The sequence below is a fragment of the Streptopelia decaocto genome (genome assembly GCF_964273445.1).
Source record: "Streptopelia decaocto genome assembly, chromosome: 1".
Taxonomy (NCBI): domain Eukaryota; kingdom Metazoa; phylum Chordata; class Aves; order Columbiformes; family Columbidae; genus Streptopelia; species Streptopelia decaocto.
Window position 1 is genome coordinate 29,708,811 of NC_138663.1, and position 19,963 is coordinate 29,728,773.

Genomic DNA, 19,963 nt, shown 5'->3' on the forward strand with positions numbered 1-19,963 from the left:
TGTTTTGTGACTTCTGCATCACAGTTCTAAATTAAGACCTGTGTGTCTCATTTGTAGCAGACTATTATGCCGAGAATTTGGGCAAACAGGAAACCTCTGTATTATTTTGTTTCTTATAAAATAAAGAACCCTTGTGAGCCCATTTGTTGGCTGCTTTTTCAGAAGCTGTATTTCTGTTTTGCTAGACCTGAGACCTTACTGCTAGGGAATGTCATGGGAAATAAGTTGTCTCTGAACAAACTGCATTGAATTATTTCTATACTTTTTGTTGTGGAATCACAATTTATGTTACTTACATTAGAGAAAGACTTGCTGAAGGATTTAGATTATTTTTTTAATGGAAAACTGTAATTGTGATGTAAAATGAAAGTTATCTCCTTCTAGTTGTCCTTACATTTCTTCTATCAAAACAGTATTTTTGTCTGTGCATTTTGAATATGTCAGGTTGTTTTGTGGCAAAGAAAAAAAGATTTTACATTGTCCTGTTCTCTCAAACATAATTCTAATGTGTGATGAGTTGGATATCCACTCTATATGTCAAAACCACATGTATTGTTAAAAATAGCAAGCAACATGGTATAACATCTAGAGTTATTTAAGTATAAAAGATTATGCAGTATTTAAAGGTATTTAAACTCTAAAGCATGCCCTTCGTTTTAATACAGAAAACAATAGGAGTCAACTGGGATAATGCAAATAGTATTTCTCTGTAAAATGAAGTTGATATAGATGTGAGGAAAAGTTTGTGAATGCTCATGTAAATCTTTTCCAAGTATCAGCTGTGAAATACATAAGCTCTTGGAGCAGTGGGTTTAAAATTTCCATTTGCTTTGATCACTTCTTTTGGCCCATTAAGGTAGATACTTAGGAGGACCAAGCAGTTCACTTTGTGTGAATATACCATATGTATGATTCCTGCTTTGTATGATCTGCTTCTTTGCCTGTTGACTAATACCTTACTTAGCTTCTGACCCATATGTGCCTGCATTTGGTAAAAATGAGTGTGATTGTGAATTGCTTATGGACTTGTATGTAAAGAATTTGTGCATAAAGATACCATCCTTTGGTGGAAGATGCTATGAAGGTGGAAAATCATTCTGGAAAATCCTGATTAAAGAAATAATAATAAAATATCTGCTCATTAGCTTCTAACTTTCATATATCTGGCTCTTGCAATGCATAGGCTTTAGTAGAAAAAAAGATGAGTGTTAATTTACTTATAGCTTAGATTTGGACCATATTTCTGTGGATGTTAATGTGATCTGCTTTGATCTGCGGACTTGCTTGACTAGAAATTTGCCCTATAGTCCACCGCTCAAGATGTAACTAGACTGGGTTGCTGTTTACCTAAACATATTGTGTCATTTCCCTTCCCTCAGCCCAATTTATTCTTTTGAACTATCATGTTCCATACTGTTAATGTGAATTACACCTACTCAGGACCCCAGCACATTACTTTTTGTTGCTCATTAAAAAACTAGTTTTTCACAAGTCCCATTTGAAAGAAGGTCTTTATCAACTGATTCGGGTAGCAAAGAAGAAATGATTGAGGAAACTGTAGCAAAGAGAAATCAGCACTTCTAAATAGCTTTTAAAGTTAAAAATAAATACTAAGTATCCATCCTGGTTTGGGAGCATATTTTTACTGAATAAAAATACGATGAAGTGTAATTACTTGTATTGAGAACAGTTGATTTCAGTCCTATAACTGGATTGGTTTGCTCATCAAAGGTACGATTAGCCTGGGGAGGGGAATCTCAGAAGCCAGTGTCTGCTCTTATAAGTGGAAGGCCAAGTTGTACTGTGAGATAAACACTGAAAGCCTCTTCTACAGAAAAACAAATTTTAGCAAATATTGTAGCTATCATACAGATGAATGAGGGGCTGCGTAGTCTCAATACTCTGCTTCATTAAATATGTCACCTAACTACAGAGTCTAAATTAGAGGTCATCTGCTGGCCAACTTGAAGATACCGTAATTGTATTTGAAGAGTCTGAAAAAGATTATTGAGAAATAAGCTATCAAAAGACTTTATTTTGGAATACTCTTAAATACTTCCTGTCTAGTATGAGGAGTATTTGTACTGAAATAACCCCTGCAAAAAACAATTAAGACCCTGCTGTGATGATGGGCTGCTTCCTTCCTCTCCCATTTCTGAATGGGTTAACTCAGAGCTAGCATTAACCAGGTTACCAGGTCCCCTAGTTTTGTATCATGTCATACAAAATAACTGTGTATGGTTCTTCGATCTCCTAATAATCTGTACTAAGTAATGGCTTTTTTTTTTTTTAAATACTGGGATTAGTGAACAGTCTCATTCACTGTATGATTCTGTGAGAGTTCAGGCTTCATTGTCTCCTGTTACAGAAGCACCACATTTACTGGCAGTGTCAGCATGTGCTGTAGAATTTGTTTTTGCCCTTTGCAAAGAGTGCTGAGAGTATGACTGTTACAAGCACATATTTAATTTTTAGTAAATTATTCTTGTATAGCAGTAAGATGCCTGCAGAGAGTTTGCTTTTTCTGGGAATTAGTGTTCTTGGTTCTCCTTTGTTTTTAATATTAAGTGATAGGCAGCAAAGGCAATCACTTCTTTTCATCAGGCTTGTCGTGAGTACGTATCCTGTGTAATTTAATTTGCATGTAGTAGTGCACTGAAAGATGTGAACTACAGTTTGTCATAAATGAGTGACATTTAACATGGAATTTAATAAAGAAATATATTTCACAGAATACAACAGGTTCTTGGTCTTCTAATAGTGAGTGGGTACAGTTCTACTGGTTTTAATGAATTTCACCTGTTGATGGAATGAGAGTCAGGTGGAAGATGATAGAGGAAATGTAGATCTAAAGCTGTTTTTTTTCCTCCTCTTAGCCTTCTTTGAATCCTGGGGGAAGACAAGCATCTGATGTAGTGCTCTTAAACCACTGGAGCATTCGAAATTATGATGTACAACGTGGGGACATTGTGTCATTGGTGTAAGTGATTTTGCGTATGTTTCAATACGTGCTTATATACATGTTGAACCATCACTATTTAATATATAATTCACAATACTGTAAACATATATATGAACAAGGAATATGATTTTTTAAATAATGTATTAAGTTTTCAAAGCTCAGATGTTTATTGAATACATTACTAGGATTTTACTTCGAAGGAACGTCATGTAAGATGTTATGTGATACAGTATATATGTGTACAGAAGCTGCCAGGAAAAAAAGAACTGTGACATAAAGAGAGAAAATAGAGAAAACATTATGTGAGTTAATGGAGTATACTTTTAAAATTGTTTGGCTATTCACTCGTATTTGTGAGAAAAATAGTGTTTCTTTACCGATTAATACAACCTTTTTTTTTCTTGGAGAAATCTCGATACTGAATTTTAAATAAGATCACGAGATTTCAACCAACCACCTCTATAAAGGACAAATGTAGCCAAAAAAAAAAAAAGTTTTACATGTATGTGGGGAGGTCTATGTGTCAAGCCGAAAGGTGGCAGTGTTTCGCTGTTGAAAATACTCAAGACTAACAGGACAGAAACTCCATTTCAACCTTAATGTAATATAGAAATGGGATGTTGAAGTGTGCATAACTGACACAATGATGTAATACATACTTATACTATATGCTTGGATAGTTTAAGCTTAAGGTTTTAGTTTTGTAAGTGAAATGCAAAATATGTAGATTATAACATCTTTGTAATAGCTTCTTTGGAAGCTATATTATCTGGCTTCCTTTTTGTCACGTATTTCTTCTAATTGTCCCTTTTTTTGCCTGCGTCTTCACTGTAGTGGTAATTTGTATGAAAATTTTCACTACTGGCTCTTAAGGCAAACTCTCTCATGTAGTCTTCTTATGTTAGAAATTTCAAATTTATTTTATGGTCTGTCTTATTGTCTGGCATGTAAGATTTTCTGTAAATGGTCTGGCTACAAATATGAGTTTATTCGTGTTTGCAACACCAAATGTTGCAAAAGGGCTCCAATTTCAGTTTGCTTAATGACTGCTTGTAAAAATTTGATTCTGCCAGTGTTTACATCTCTCTGCCCAAGTCGTGCTCCAGTGATTGTTTAGAACAGTGAATGTAAGTGGGTAGTAATTAATAGGCTGAACAGAAGATGAGTACCTTGTCTGATCAGAAAACAGAATTAATAGTTTTGTTCTTGTTATACTTCTTGAGGGTTTGTGGTACCATCTGAGCCATCTGCATTGATTGCTTTGTGTGTCGTATGGTTGCTATGTTTGGGCATGATAACTAATATTTTAGATACTGTGGCTTTTCTGTATGTGTTGAAAAAATCACCAAGGAGCTTAGGAAATCCACATGGAAGAGGTCATGTTGTATTTATGAATATTACTGAGGTTTTTCTTAATCTTTAGGGAAGTACACTGAATAATCACACTGAAGAATTAAAAAAGCACTCTAAGAACAATATGAAGGAAGTTAATGTAAAAATAATCTATTAAACAGTTTTGATATGAAAATATTGAAGGATATTTTATATATTGGTAACAACTTTAAAGTTGTTAAGTACTTCATGATAGGGGTCTGTTAGAAGCAGCTTTGGCTTACTGGCTTATTGTAATGTAAGGATTTTAATTGTGTTGTAAAGACTTGCAGGATATAGTATCTGGATGTGGTTTTGTACTCATGTGAGTTGTTTGAGACTTAACCTTTGGTACATGAGGCTTTTATAGTGTAAACAGGTTAATATTTTTATCCTATTCATTTTGATTGTTTACCTCTTGTTTCTATAACTCACTAGTGAATAGATATCCTATGCATGAATTTTACTTGGTGGTCCTCAGAGGATATGGCTGATTTAGGGAAGGCGTGTACAGGGAAGACCAGTTTCCCATCAGCTGCTGCTTTTTATGTTCCTGTGAGAAATTCAGATGAGAAAGTGCTGGTGTGACTGAAATAGGCAGATGGATATGTAAACCTTCTTTCATATTCTACTTGGCTGCCTAACATGTATCCACTGTCTCCTCTTTGCCAAGTCATAGTAGAAAATAGCTATGAGGTTGTGGGAGGGTGGTTTTGCAGAACGAGAGCTAAGATCAAATATTTCTTCATGACAGTTTGACCAGGGCCATCTTTGCTTTGCTTTCTTCATACAATCAGAAATACTGTCATTCTGGCTGGGTGCTGTTTTTATCACAGGTCTTTAAAAAGATCGTTGGGATCCCAACTGGCAATGTCCAGTGTGAGTACATGGCCAAGAACCAAACCTTGGAGCAGAGATGAGTTAGTCTTGGTGGCCCTGGATGCGCCAAGAGTGGATCAATCAGCCTGTGATTATGCTTGTGATACTGCTTGCAAATCCAATCTAGTTCTAGATGAAATATAGGTTTTGGTTATTTGGTGACTTTGGTTACAAATGAGCACCCTGTCCCCAAGCCCTTGGAGGAGTTCAGGCCTGCTAAAGGTACTAAATGAAGAATGCATGTTTATGGAAACATGTCATGTCTTTCTGTCATTCCTGCCTTTGTATCTGATGGACATGTAACTGTGCATCACACCCACAGCTGTGAAATTAGCCGCTGTGAGCACACATGTGCATAGAGCTGGTTTTAGACATAATATTTAGAATGGCATTAGTCTTTAAAGTATAAAATTAGAGTCAGATAAAACTGATTGAGGGAATTAGTTGGTAGCAAAACATGATTTGTTTATTTGAAGTTTAGTGTCTTACAAATAGTTAAATCTTACCTCAGCTTTTTAGAAGATGTTTTAAGTTAACGTCTTTCCTGTTAGCTTGAAGTCAGCCTTATTGATGTGAGAATTAAGAGAGCTCAATGTAGCATGTTATAAGTTTTGAACTCACAGTTTTAAGTTGGTTCAGAAATAAGGGAAATTAGGATCATCCTTAATTTCATCACTTGGTGGAGTGCTTAATTTGGATACTGCTATATTACTAGGGCTTAATAAATTAAAAAAAAAAAAACAACCTGTAAAATTTCAGTGAATTGAATAATTTCCATTATTTCATGTTCCTGAATACTACTCTTGTATCTCTTAAACAGACCAAAAAAAAAAAAGTGTGTTATTTTATTTGTTTTGGAAATGAATTTATTTATTTTCGAAGACAGAATGTAGTCATGTGGCACATGAGGTCATATTTAGAAGATAAATGGATGCATATTTTTGCCAAAGAGACCTTGATCTTTCAATAACTTTAGTGGTGAAACACACGTTTTGTTTTGTAAGAGCCCTGCTGAGGGCTCTTACAACAGTTGTGTGGAACTTTATCAGATACTGCAGAATGAGTTATAGGATGAGTAGGCTTCTCCCAGCTGGTTTCAGTCTGTGGAACTGGAATGCCAGCAGCACTGTAGCTGTAGCAGCGCACATCACAGCGTGGGCTGTGCAGCTCACGCAGGTCCTTGGGAATATGTTCTGCAACTGCGCTTCCTGGTACTAATGGACACAGTGCTCTTCTATTGCTTATTAATGGACATTTTTGCCAACTTACCTATATGTAATTTGGTTTCTACTGTGTACAAATGCAGGTGGTGTTGTAAAAAGATGCTGCCAAAGAGTGATTTATAGCTCTAGAATTCATTTTCCTTCTCTCTACTGAAAACTGGATGTACTGAATGTAAAATCTTGCCCTCTTTTCATTCCAAAATTCCTGTCTTAATGTAGAAAAAAGTTGTTGCAACATACAGAAGATTGCAAAGTCAGCATGTGAATGTGTAGAGTGTGTTTTATCTATAGGACAAAATTTAAGCAAGCTTTTCAAAATGTAGTTACAACAGTATTAATTCAGACATTTATAATTTTTTTTTAGAAAAATATGTTTGGACTCTGTTCTTTACTTGGTTAATAGGTTTTTGATAAAGCAGTTAACAATGACTGCAATATGAATAGTGTTGCTAGATTTTTGAATGATGAAATTTCAAGGCTGTAGATATTCACAGATACTAATTTTAGCCTTTGGAGGTTATGTTACCTTCTGTAACAGAGAGAACACCTTCTCCAAGGTGGGACTGAGAGCGGGAACCTACTTACTGGGTAGGCTGCCAGGTGTCCTTCCATTTCTAATTTAGAATGTGCGCTTATGCGTTAAATAAAAATAGCTCTGCTAATATAATCTGGAAAAAAAATTGAGAACCAATGCCCTTTGTTCTGTACATGCTGAGTGGTAACATGCTTCTAAAGTTTTGAACTATAATAGCTAAATGAAAATGGGCACTATATTTAAAAACATGTTTTTAAAGGTCAGCTATAATAATGAGGAAATTCATGTTGTCTTTTTTATCAGCTTCTTGTGAATTCTTATCTTAAAGCATAATTGCTTTAAGTATAAAACCAATGTTTTACATAGGAAATTCAATGACATTAAAAAAAAAAAAGCTTACTTTCTATCTCCTATCCTGATGAAGAATATTAAGTAGCTTCTGTCACTACTTCCTCTAAGATTATGTTCAGACCTTGCAGCAAACTCCCTTACTTTTGGTGACTGATAAGTATTTTTGTGTAAGGTTATATGTGCTTGAGTTCTGAAAAATCCAGTGCAAATCAACCCTTTGCAGGAGGCTTCAAAGTACTGTGTGTGAGGTTGTCTCTGCTGCTGTATCCCCCACTGACATCTGTTCAGAAATGAGAACTGGAAAAAACGGTTGCCATGATGATTTTATGTGATCGTTCAACAAGTTTTAACCTAGTCACACAAATCTGAATAATCCAAATTTTTAAGAAATGCATTCCTATTCAGTTGAGGGAAGCAAAGGAGTTCTCACACGGTACAAAGAGAATATGTACTATTCATAAAACAACACTAATTGGAATTTCATTAATATGGCTAGCCTAGTAAAATAAAAATAAGAAGGTACTTATTGAAGGAACTGCCCTGAATTTGAATCAGTATTTGTAATTATGAAATGACTTTCTACTAAATTCTGATAGATGTAACATGAATAGATATTTAATGGTTCTTGCATTATTTTTGAGAAAGCTTGTTTCTGACTAAAGTACTGTGCAACATTTTACAAATACCTCTGCTTGACCTTCTTAAGACTTCCAATTTCTATTCTATTTTTGTTTGTACTTAGGTCTCTGTACCAAGTCATCTGTCTTCTGGCAGGTAGGACACTGCAGAGGAGGTTGTGCTGACATAGAAGCTAAATAATCACTTTACTTTCTGTGCCTCAGTGACCTCGGAAAATCTTTTCCTATTCTGTTCCTTTAGCTGGGAAAAAAAACCCTCATGTCTTTTCCTGATAAAAATCACATATGTAGTTCTACTTTTATTATCTGTGTTACAAGCTATTCTTAGAGTAGATATCATAATATATATCAGTGTGTTAATACTGTTGATGAAAGAAAGACTTGCATCTTGTATTTATAAAGTAAGTAAAATCAGTTTTCTGAAGAAAGTTTTCAGATACTGTAAATGATCCGTGGTTTTATGATTAAGTGCTCAGGGTGGGTTTAAGTACGCAGTTATTGTAACACTGTAGAAACTGAGCAGTTGTGGAGGAAGGAAGTTGTAGTTAAAGTGATGTTATAGTTAAAGTTATGGTTATGCATTTGTATTTATGTTGTAGTTAAAGTTATGGTTATTTAATTTAAAGTCCATGGATAAAAGGAGGAAGTTTACAAGACATGATTGCAAGAATCAGTACGGGAGAGAGAGTCTGGCTAGAATCTTTAGGCCAAAAAGTAACATATATGAATATTAGGCCTTACAGATTCTTTAGTGGTCAAATTGCAATTTGGAAAATTTAAAGTAAAAATGTTTCCTTTTCTAAAAAGTTAATGATGTGGAAATCAGTTAGATGGCCCAGGCCGTTTGTGAAAGTGGTGTTAGTTGTTTGGGAAGAGAACTGTGTTTTTATCAGTGGTGCCAGTGAGAACTTCATATTCTGGTTGATTTTGATTTTATTTGCCTTGCTATTAAATATCTTGCTAATGAATTCAGGAACAAATCGTTGCTTGTTGAATATGTATCAGGGTATCAGTTAGAATACTATATTGCAAGTTTACTAAAACACCTCATTGATTACTGAGTTAAGCTGATCAGACAAAAGCGAATGTTAAGCTTACATACATTAAGCTAATATAAACCAGAATGCAGCCAATTGGTAATAAAAAAAAAATAAAAATTGTAATGCTATCACAGCAACGTGTCAGATAAATTATTAAATCTACATCAGGTATGAGAGAATCTGGAACCTTGCTGTAAGATCAGTAATTTTGACTCTGAAAGCAAATGCTGACACCCTCACCTGAATCAGTGGGTTTTTTTATTCTAGTTTAGCATCCCTTGAATAAATGTATGGACATCAGTGGGGTTGTCAGAAATTGTGTTTAAAATGTGAATTTCTATTAGTCAGAATGTAGCTTAATCTTAATGATTACTCATAATTCCATCAGTTCTCATCTGATGTATTGTTCTTGTAGTGGCTGAAGTGTACAACTTTGAAAAACTATGAATTGTTATTACCACGTCTTTTGCTCTTTGTGTTTTCTTTTTTCCCTCCCTGCATACAGCCTTTGCTTTTCATCCAAAATGCCACATTGAGGGACTTGCCAAAAATAATTAAAATAACTAAACAATTAAAATCATTACAAATTAGATGTACAGTCTGGTTGAATGCCCTGCTGAGATAAGTAGCATAAAATTTCAGTAAGACATATTATAGTGAAAGGCGAGTGAAATTGCCATCTTACCAACCTCAGCACCAATTCAATAGCATAAAGATTAAAACTGTTTAATACAGGATCATCTCCTGATCAGTACTCCTTGCTTTAAGTATTTTTCTTCTTGGTCGATCTGTATTTACACTGGAACAAATGCAAGTTATGGTCATGTTGCGATTCAAATTAGTATGTGAATAAAAAAACAGGTCACATTTGAAGTTTAATCCAAATATATATATATGTCTGATTCTTTGGAAAGCAAGAAAGATGAGAGAAAAATTGGTTTGGTTGTGATCTCTAAATTGTAAGATGATAAGGTGTTAGCAGCTAATTAATACATAACGAGGACCTATGGTCTGCTGAAGGAGGCCTGTTAACAGCAATTTTCCATCTGAAAAACAAAATTAATTTATTCATTTGATTCATTTATTTCACTTTTTAGTGATCAGGCGTATGAAGACGAGACAATTAACGTTTACTTGCCTCTGTTCAACAGAAAAGGAAACAGCACAGAGTAGGGTTTTTGACTGTTCTTGATGAGGCGCAGTCTCAGTGTGTTGAAGATTCTGGGTCTCAGTGAACAGCTGCAGAAATTACAGCTGTGGTTTGACTGGCTGGAAAGGTGCCTGGGCTCCTGCAGCTCTCTGCCGTGCAGAGCGATAACTGACTGCCCTGTGAAGGTCAGGCTGAGCAAAAGGAGCTTGGAACTTGCCTTGGTTTAGAAAAATGTCACTTTTACCTTTTGAAATATTGGTAATATAGATGCTAGGAACTTACTTTGCTTTCAGCAGAACCTGATGAAATGAATGTACCGAAAGATAACAGCATGTTTTTCCTAAACTTTTTTCTTTAACCTTAAGAAAATTTAACAACTGTCATAGGGAAGTATTTGATATATTTTTTTCTCAATGCACTTCAAGCTGCTGAGAAGTAATTAATGGTTATTTATGAATGGCATTGCTTGTAACTACATAGAGTTAGATGGGATTTTACAAGTCAGTGAAACTGTATACACAATCTCATTGGTGGAAGAGGCAGGAAATACCATTGTTTCAGTGACTAACAGGTAATTCTAATGCTCATTCTCCATAGGGTATTCAAATTAGAAACTTCCTTCCTAAGTAATTTCAGACTGAACATCTGTGATATTGTAGGATAAAAAAGTAATGGATATTCATATAGTTATCCTTGCACAAAAATATCAAGTGTATTTTTGATTATTATAAGTATAGATGGACCATAATTTTTGAATGTGTATTCAATCTGCTGAACAGATGTCTTGAAGCTTTAGAGGATTGTTAAACTGAAAGTAAACTGATAGTTTGTTGAAGGTAAAGTAATTTCCTTTTCTTGAAGGTAAAGGACTTGTGAGGAGGACAGTGCACCAGCTGTGATTCCTAAAGATACGTATCGAAGTACTTAAACTTAGGTTTTACTGAACTTATGAAATTCAGAGTGCTGAACTGATGAAGTCCTAGATTCAGTTTAAGATAAACTTCTTACTAGATTAAGATCTTACCTTCCCTTTCCTATTGCTTTACTTGAATTGTGAATGACTCGAGAGTAATACACATTTTGGCTTTAAAGATGCTGCATCAACTCCTATTATGAGGAAGTTGTTTTATACTTACAAAGAGGATAGAGACCAGCTTGCCCTTTTTTTTTTTTTTTGCCATATGAAACATGCTCTTTCAAAGATAGCCAGTTCCTTAACATCAGGGCTTGTATATTCCCATGCTATGTTCTGTTACCTGCAATAGTATGAAAGCTTTAACAGAGAAATGTACGTAAGATTTTGTAATATGATTCAGTAATCCTTGAAACCTAGAATGCAGTAATTTTTCTTAAGCAATGAAGCTATTTTTTTTTTTAAGTCTTGGACATAAGCTACTAAAATTAAATTGGTTCTGTAGTTTTTAAGTATGCAAAAACATATCTAAATACATTTTACCCTTTTGTGCAGTTAGGCTGCTTTTATTTTGTGTGCTATCCAGGAAATACTGAGGTGATATTTTATTATATGGGATTTTTCGTACAGTGTGTTCTTGGACAAATTATAGTTTAAATACTGCCACAGCTGACTTCATAACTTTTAGTAATAACTTCTCCTAAGCCAGTTTAGTAAGTTGTATTATGAGCAATCATAAATATTAACTGCAGAATGTTACTTCTAGGAATCTTTCAATGAACTATACATATGCTGACAAAGTGAATTCTGCTTACACATCAAAAATATTTATTTCCAATCTAATAGGTGAAGTTGGAAGAAAAACCACGGGTCTTGACCTGTGCTGAGTATATTGTGGACATGAATATTTTTGCATGTAATAAGCAGAGTCTTGGCCTTGTTTTCTGTTTTTTTCAGCCTGTTAGCAAAGGCAAAAACAAGGGAATGGCAAATTATCAGGTTTAAAATGATAATTAACCTTATCATCACTGTATTTTCTAGGGAAATTATATTAGGCTGTATGCGTAAATGTAACATTAGATTTTTATGTGCAATCAACTGCTTCTGGAAAGTATAATTGAAGAAAACTTAGCTTTAAATACATGCACATATATTTGTTCAGCTGACAGGGGACCTTACTGTTGTTGTCAACTGTCCGTTGATTAGCTACAGAGAAATGGAGTCAAAGTCTTCTCAGAGGTGTGCGGCAAAGGAATGAGAGACAATAGTCACAATTGCAGCAAAGGTCATTCTGACCAGATATAAGGAAACAAAAGATGCACAGTTAGAATGGCTAAGTCATCAGCCAGAGAGACTATGAAACCGTCATCCTTGGAGTTATTCAAAACTTGTCTAACAAAAGCCTGAGCATCTCGATCTACCTTTGAAGATGTGTCTGTTTTGGCCAGTAGTTGAAGACGGTGACTCCCAGAGGTCAATTCCAACCTGAATTATTCTGTTTGTCTACATCAAATGGAATTTCAGCAATGGAACTTTTAAGATATGAGACATAATTGCTGTACCCTTCTGAAGTTAGAAGTCGGTATTACCAGTTAGCATTTACAATATGCATTATTGTGGTTTTGATTTGTTTTATAGCACAGAAGTGGTGTTTCTAAAATCCTCTTTATTCTGTTGATGTGGTTGTGATATTTGTCTTGTGGCTTCTAACAGACCCAGTTGTGTATTGGAACCCTGTTGAGTTAATATCAGAATGTACAGAGAATGGTAAGATTCCATTTGGGCTTTATAACTGCATTGTATATTCTCTAAAGGAAAAACAATGAGCAGGTTCAGGGACATGCATATGGTGAACCCGTCAGTGGGATGGGGGGCAGTATATTAATACACAGAGATGGCTGAACATTGGGTGATGTTTAACATACCATAGTAAAGGGAACTGCTTTGCAAATGTATGTGGAGAGCAATTCCCAAGTGAGAAGAGAAGCCTGGAAAAGTACACAAGTAATTGTTTGCTCACTTGTTACATTTTCAATTAAGTCTCACCAGATTCATTCATAACGGACAGAGCCAACATTTGGACTGTAAATTGGAGAGAAATGTGTGAGGAATGAAGTATGAAAGACACCCAAAATTAAGGCAAAAAAAATAATGTGATAGAAAACTGAAAGCAAGGAGAGGGATTATCAACAAATTTTAGTGTCATGGCTACAATTTAGTGACTTGATGTAGGAAGAATCCACAATAATCTTTTATATTTTTCATAAATAGAACTTAAATTAATTTGAACTTCACCTGTCTTCTCTGCCAGTGATCTAGCCTGCTATTCTAGCCACTCAGCTCAGATTTTCCCTGGTAGGGTAGGTGTCTTCTTTCATGGCTACCTTTGTGAAATGTAAAAAAAAAAAAAAAATAGTATATAACCAGAAATTTGGCCTATGGAAAAAAGTAGAAGTAAAAAAAATAAAATTATAGTTCACTTAAAACCAAGATCCATAGCATAGTGCCATTTAGGTTTTCTGTAGATAATAGTGTATATCTTAAGGCAAAAAAGAGATACCCAGTGAGCATATTTCTTGTGTTACATGTTGGTTTATATGTTTACTTTAAGGGACAAATGAGTAGCATTCTCAGAACAATAACTTTGATGTTTCAAGAACTAAGGCAACTGTAATGAAAGTGTGGTCTTGCCACATAAAGGGAAGTATATTGTCAGCAAGCAAAAGATAACAGCATCCTGTGCACCCAGAAGGCCTGCTGTGATGTTTGTGTCTGCATAAGACCCCCTTTGCCCTCACAACAGTCTATTTTTAAACTGGTGCTGAGTTTGACCTTAGTAAAAAGATGCTGTTGAAAGATATTTAAATGCGTGATCATGCACAGTGGGTTCCTCAGTCCTATAGTCCTATAGTGTCCTATAGGACACTGACAGTAGTATTTTTTCTGCAGCAGATTTGTATTAGTTTGCACTTTCCTTGAGTTCAGAGGCTTATCTGTTTAACATTAAAGGGGAAAACTTAATTACAAATTATATTCCGTATCCTTAATTGAAAATAGCTTAGCGGAATCCATGAGACAGAATTAAAAACTTAGCTTCATTTTTCCAAACAGCTTATGATGAGGTGGTTTCAGATCTCTGATTAAAATAGGAATAGTTTCCATAGAACGTGAAATGCTGACTTTGTGGTTAACTACATTTTCCTCACTCTGAGCTGTGATTTCTTTGTAAAACTTGTGAAGAATATATATTGTTCTAGGTCAATTTAACCACTACTTTATAGGAACAACATGCACACCTTTGAGAATTGAAGATGGCTGTTGGTATAGTTGACGTGTGTTTATTGTGACATGCTTAAAATACCTTGTGAAGCCAGGAAATTGTAAGAACAATAATCTTTCATGGGCCTCTTGTGACCTTTTAAGATATGTTTGAACTTTATCCTATCATATCCGGACTGTAATACTGAATGTTAGCTAGATATTTTTAAATAAGCTGACTTGTCACCCTTACTGCATGAAACCTGATGTGGTCAGATGGTGCTTTTTGTGCATCAGCAGGACTGCAGCACTACGGCTTAATTGAGAGGCCACCTCGGTCCTTATGTTTTAAAACTGATGGTGATGAGAGGGTGTGATATTAGGATGAGTCTTTACTGGGAGAAATTTATGATGTTTTGAAAATGTGTTAGCTAACATTAACTTCAACTTGATTTCGCAAAATGAAGTATCTCTGAATGTCTGAACCGAAATTTAGGGAAAAAAAAAAATTGCAACTTAATATCCAAAGTGCATCTTAATATCTGAAACTTTGTCTAGATGCTTTTTGGTTTTTATAACTGAAGCAGCTGGGCATGTTCATTTAGAATGCTGCTGCTTCTTCTTTTCCCCTTTTATCTGTCCTTTTTGAGGCATTATCTCAGTGCTCATCTTTCTTAGTGAGTAGATGGCCTTCCAGTTCTTCTGGTAAGTTCTCATTTGTAATCCTGTGGCCATTACTGATGTTGAAGAGATTACAGAGTTTGTGAACACATAAAGTGGGTTTAGGTTTCCGTATTAGGCAGTGTGATGGTTGATTCTGTGGTGTGATGGTTGATTCTGTGTTGTGTTACCTTAAAACTGGAGGGCTGTGGGCAGCAGCTGTCTAGCTGTTGTCTCCCACTTTTCGAAAATCTGCCACTGTTATTCCAGCTGTCTAATTCTAAATAGTTTCCACTTTTCTCCTTTACAACACTTTGGTTTTGTCTGTGTGTTTATTTTTATGTATGTTTTAATCAGCTTTTACCTGTGGTTAGTGATCAGGCATAACAGAATATAGTTCCCTTGTCTGTATGTGAATGAATTGATGCATTTGAAAATATTGAGTTGCAAAGACTCGAATAGTTGTGTCTAGGATTTCAGCAGCGTTATAACTATATGCACGGCAGGTCAGCAGGGTTTTTCATTCACAAGATTTGCTAATGCAGCAGCAGTTAACCGCCAAGGGAAATTTAAATTTGAAGGGACTCTTCATGTCCTGATTTGTAAAAGCCCTCCTGGGCTATTCTAGAAATTTCTGCTAGCAACTACATTTAGCTCCACTGTGTGTCTTGTTTCAGTTCTTGTGTGCAGCTGTGTACTGTTTGCTGAAGCTCATGCAGTATTATGTCGCAGCAAGTACATTCTGTAGATGGTAGCGGCAGGGCTAGCAAACATGTTGGCCCCTGGTGTTCAGACAACATGTACAGAGCATTTGGTCTTATTAGCACAAGTGTTACTTCAGGCTAGAAACAATCTATTTTGATATCTCCAATCTATCTGTTATATTCCAGCTTTAGGATATATTAATAGTAATGTGGCTGATATTGGAATGAGCTCAGTAAAATTCAACTATTTTTCTCTTTGTCTCATACTTGCAGTTGACGAAGTGAACAAATAAAACACATCAATACTGCTTTTATCATGAGCTTCATCTACATGAATATGAAAGTTGTAAAATTTTATCTCATGAAGAACCATTTTTCAGATGTGCACTTTGAACAGAAGAGGCTCATGATTCCTGTATTCATGCATTCCTGGTAGGTCTCCCATGTGTTTTCTAAGAATAAGCTGATTTTGGAGATTGCTACAGAAGTTTGATCCAAGTACAAAGGTGAACAAATGTTGACTACTGTGAAAAGCTGATACTCAAAATGATCTTTAACTTAGGAATAAAATTAGCCCCTCTATAAATATGTGAACTGTAATAGCAAAATTATTAATGGATGTAAATAGCCAAGATTATAATTTAAAAAAGTATCTATGCTATACATGCTGGCAAATAAGAGGCTTGCCTAATAGTTTAATAATGCTTATTATGTGTATGTAATATTTGCAGACTAATTTCAGGTTGCTTAATCCATTTGGGAAATATTAATTGTGGACACACAGAGGTCATACTTTGAAACAGTTGACATACAGTAGCAGAATAATGGCAGCATATCACTCACACCCATTGCAAACATTCTTAAATGTGTATGCTTCTTATGAAAGTCAGTCATTTTCTCCTTTCCCTGGGTGATTTGGAAGAAAAGCAATGGTTGGTGCCGCTGAGAACCCTGACTATGAAAGGATTTGGAATCCCTGTTGTTGTAATTCCTTAGAGTGTATGAGGTTCATATTGCCTGTGAGGAGAGAGACTGTAATCCCCTTCTTGCTCTTCCAGCCCACAGCCCAGAAGATTACTCTCAACTTTTTCTCCTTAGGGCCTAAATCCAATATATATTTTAAACCAGTTCAGAAAATCAGAAGACTTAAAAAAAATGTAAAAGGGACAATGTTAAATATGTTTAATTTACAGTTTATATTAAAAAAACCCAAAGATTAAAAAACGGTTTTTACAGTCTTTTAATGTGTTGATTTATAGATGTGTTTATAGTCTATGTTGTATATAAATTTTTTAGATCCTAGAATGACACAGTGTTGTATTTGAAAACAAAATCCCTGTTCATCAGATTGTATAGTGTGTGCATGCAGCAGCTGAAGGTCCTCCCCATAGTGTGGTGAGCTTCTAGTCAGACGCTATTCAGCGTCTTAGTGATGAATAGCAGATGTATGTGAAGGTTTTTTCAATTTAGGGCCCATTTAAAATAAACAAAACAAAACCACAAAAACAAACAGAACACATTCTGACATGTATTTACAGGCAAATGAGATATCTTCCTAAAGCTGTTTTCTGGCTGTCTTCTGTCTTTGCATTGTTACGTTCAGGAGGATACTAAAAAGCTGAACAGTATTTGTAGCACTGCAAGCAATGTGATTACAAGACATATAGAGGGATTCTAAAGAGACATATATTTAGCTTTGTTGCCAGTTAATAGTTTTTGGTGCATAGGTTGCATCTGTATCCAAGGTCCTACCCAAGCCACAGATGGTGTCCTACTTGACAATGAACTGTTTTCAAACCCTGCTGCATTTGAGTGTGTAAATCTTGGGAAGTCAATCATGCCACTTTCAGCCAGTCCTAATAAACGGATCTAGAAACATCAGAAAGAAAACAAGGAAGCTGAGAACAGGCCTGTGATGGACAACAAAGTTATATGATCAACACTTTGTGAGATTGTTGTGTTGTTGATCCTAGCTGTATTCTGGTGGAGTCTCTATTCAGTAGAGATTCTAGAGAAGGAGCTGTGACATCTTCATTTAATTTCTTATTTGGTTTTGTTTGGTTTTATTTCATCATTGCAGACTTCCTTTCAAACAAACAGTTTACATTAGTACTTCTTTTTTTTTCCCCAGTCCTTTCAACAGACTACTTCATTTGTTGAAGTTTGGCCAGCAAGCAAATATACTTTCTTGCTTCATAGCAGTTTTGTTTGTTTGTTTGTTTTTGTTTTTTTTTCATTTGAAGAGTCTCTGATGAAGCTTTAAGGCTGAAGCCTCTAGACTAGTATTTTATTATTATTTATATTTTGTCATGCCTGAGGATGCTGCTTTTGGACAAGAGCATCATTGTTCAAGAAACTCCACTTAGATTTCTTTGTTGCCTCGAGGGAGGTTTCTGCATTAAACTTACTCCAATTATCTCTATTGTTTTAATAGTTAGATATCATAAATCAAGCCTACTCACCAGAACTTCTCTGTAGTCAATGGAGAAAAATGAGCACTTTCAGCAATGAGTTTTTATCAATTATCCTTAGGCATCTTGTTTTAAACGATGGGTCAAATAAATGCCATGGATTTTAATTTAGATTAAAAACATATTTCTATATGAATTTTTCACTGCTGTCTGTAAATTATACCATACAATTTTAAGGACTATTTACATTCCATTTACTGATGCTCAGAAAAGATAGTTTCCATGTTACATCTTAAATTTCAGGGTGACATCTCTTACTCTTCACTGTACATATCTTGGAGCCTCCTTTTGCGAGATTGTAACATCTTCAATGTTAGTGTCAAATTTTCATCCTGTTGTGATAAAGCATCTATTAATGAGTTATGCATGCAGGTAATTGAATAATATTGGGGGTCTTCCTTACTGTTCTTGTATTTACATCAATACTTACTTTATTTTCTTTTTTTCCCTTCCTCTATTTCTCTTAAACCACACAGAAGAAAAAAGGTCATAATTTAATGAATGACCCCTTGGATCACAGATGCTGACAAAATGAAGCCTGAAAATTTTAAATTGGCTGGCTGCTGTTATTCTAACAGAGCCTATTAAAGTCACACAAGAGAGCATAGCTTACTATGTAGCGAAACTGTGACTTTTTCATGGTTTCTTTGTGAACATGACAAAATTTATGGATGGCATTAGTGATAGTAAGTTGACAGAATTAAAACCACTGTTTATGGATACAGTTCAGTAACTTGATTTAATTGGATTCTCACCACATTGATCTAAGAGGATTTTCCAGCTGTATTTAATGGGGATGGTTTAAGAGGATCCTGAAGTTTTCACACCAGTGATGAATTGACAGAATATTGTTGTTCTAAATACATATATATTTAAGTAAATACTTATTGTTCAGCCTCTTGCACTTTGAAACAGCATACAATGTTTTGTGCAGGGGCTTCAGGCACTGTACAGTCCCAGACTTCATCTTTGAATAGTAATATACTGCATTAACACTGGGTGTATAACAGAGAGAGATTTGGCTCTACTCAAATAGACGCATGAGAAGTGGGACATCAAAATCCCGGCTCCATTGATGGTATTGACTGAAATGGGAACTTCAGGCCCTTAGTTCATTTATTGATACCTACATTTAACCTGGTGTATAGAACAGTCTCAGAAGTGAGGTTATTAGGATAATCAGTTATCTCTGAATCTGTCAGAGCAGATAATGCCTTTCAATTTCTTCTTCTCTCATTTCTTTCTGTTCCCTTCCTTTCCCAAGCTACCTGTCCTCATTAATAACCAACCTGGTTGTAAGTCTACTAAGCACCATATTATAAATCTTTCCTATTTGATAAGCTTTACTGGAAATAGCAAGCAATAATAATCTCTGAGATTTTTAAGCTAAACCTTAAAAGGTTACTCTGTTGGGAAGCACAGTATAGACCTGTGAAGTGAGCATAAGGAATGATGAATTTAATGTGAATTGATGTAAGTAATTTGAAAAACTTCATGAAATTACTGATATGAATTTAAGGAGACATCAGTATCACATAAGGCTTGTATTCCATTAAATATGGTAAATGGTTGGAAGTACATTGTGTTGTATGCATCTTGAAAGTACTTGACAGAGATATTACTTGAAAAAGCAATATTATCAAGAAATAGCATTAAACATGTAGAAAAAAGTTTGTTTTTCATTTTATTCTGCACTAGAATGAGATTCTAAGATTAAAATAAAAATTCATAGCACTTTTAAAACAAAATAATTTTTATTCTTGTTAAGCATGGAAGGTTTAAAAGGATCCGGATCTTCAACTAACAGC

At 35.1% G+C, this 19,963-nt stretch overlaps 1 protein-coding gene across 1 annotated transcript in view; it reads left to right on the top strand.

The window, feature by feature from the left end:
* IMMP2L (inner mitochondrial membrane peptidase subunit 2) overlaps positions 1 to 19,963 on the top strand; it is a 464,946-nt gene that overhangs the window by 14,901 nt on the left and 430,082 nt on the right. The window contains exon 3 of the mRNA XM_082070640.1: positions 2,877 to 2,980. Within this exon, the coding sequence (XP_081926766.1) occupies positions 2,877 to 2,980 (104 nt within the window). The remainder of the gene's footprint in view (positions 1 to 2,876; positions 2,981 to 19,963) is intronic.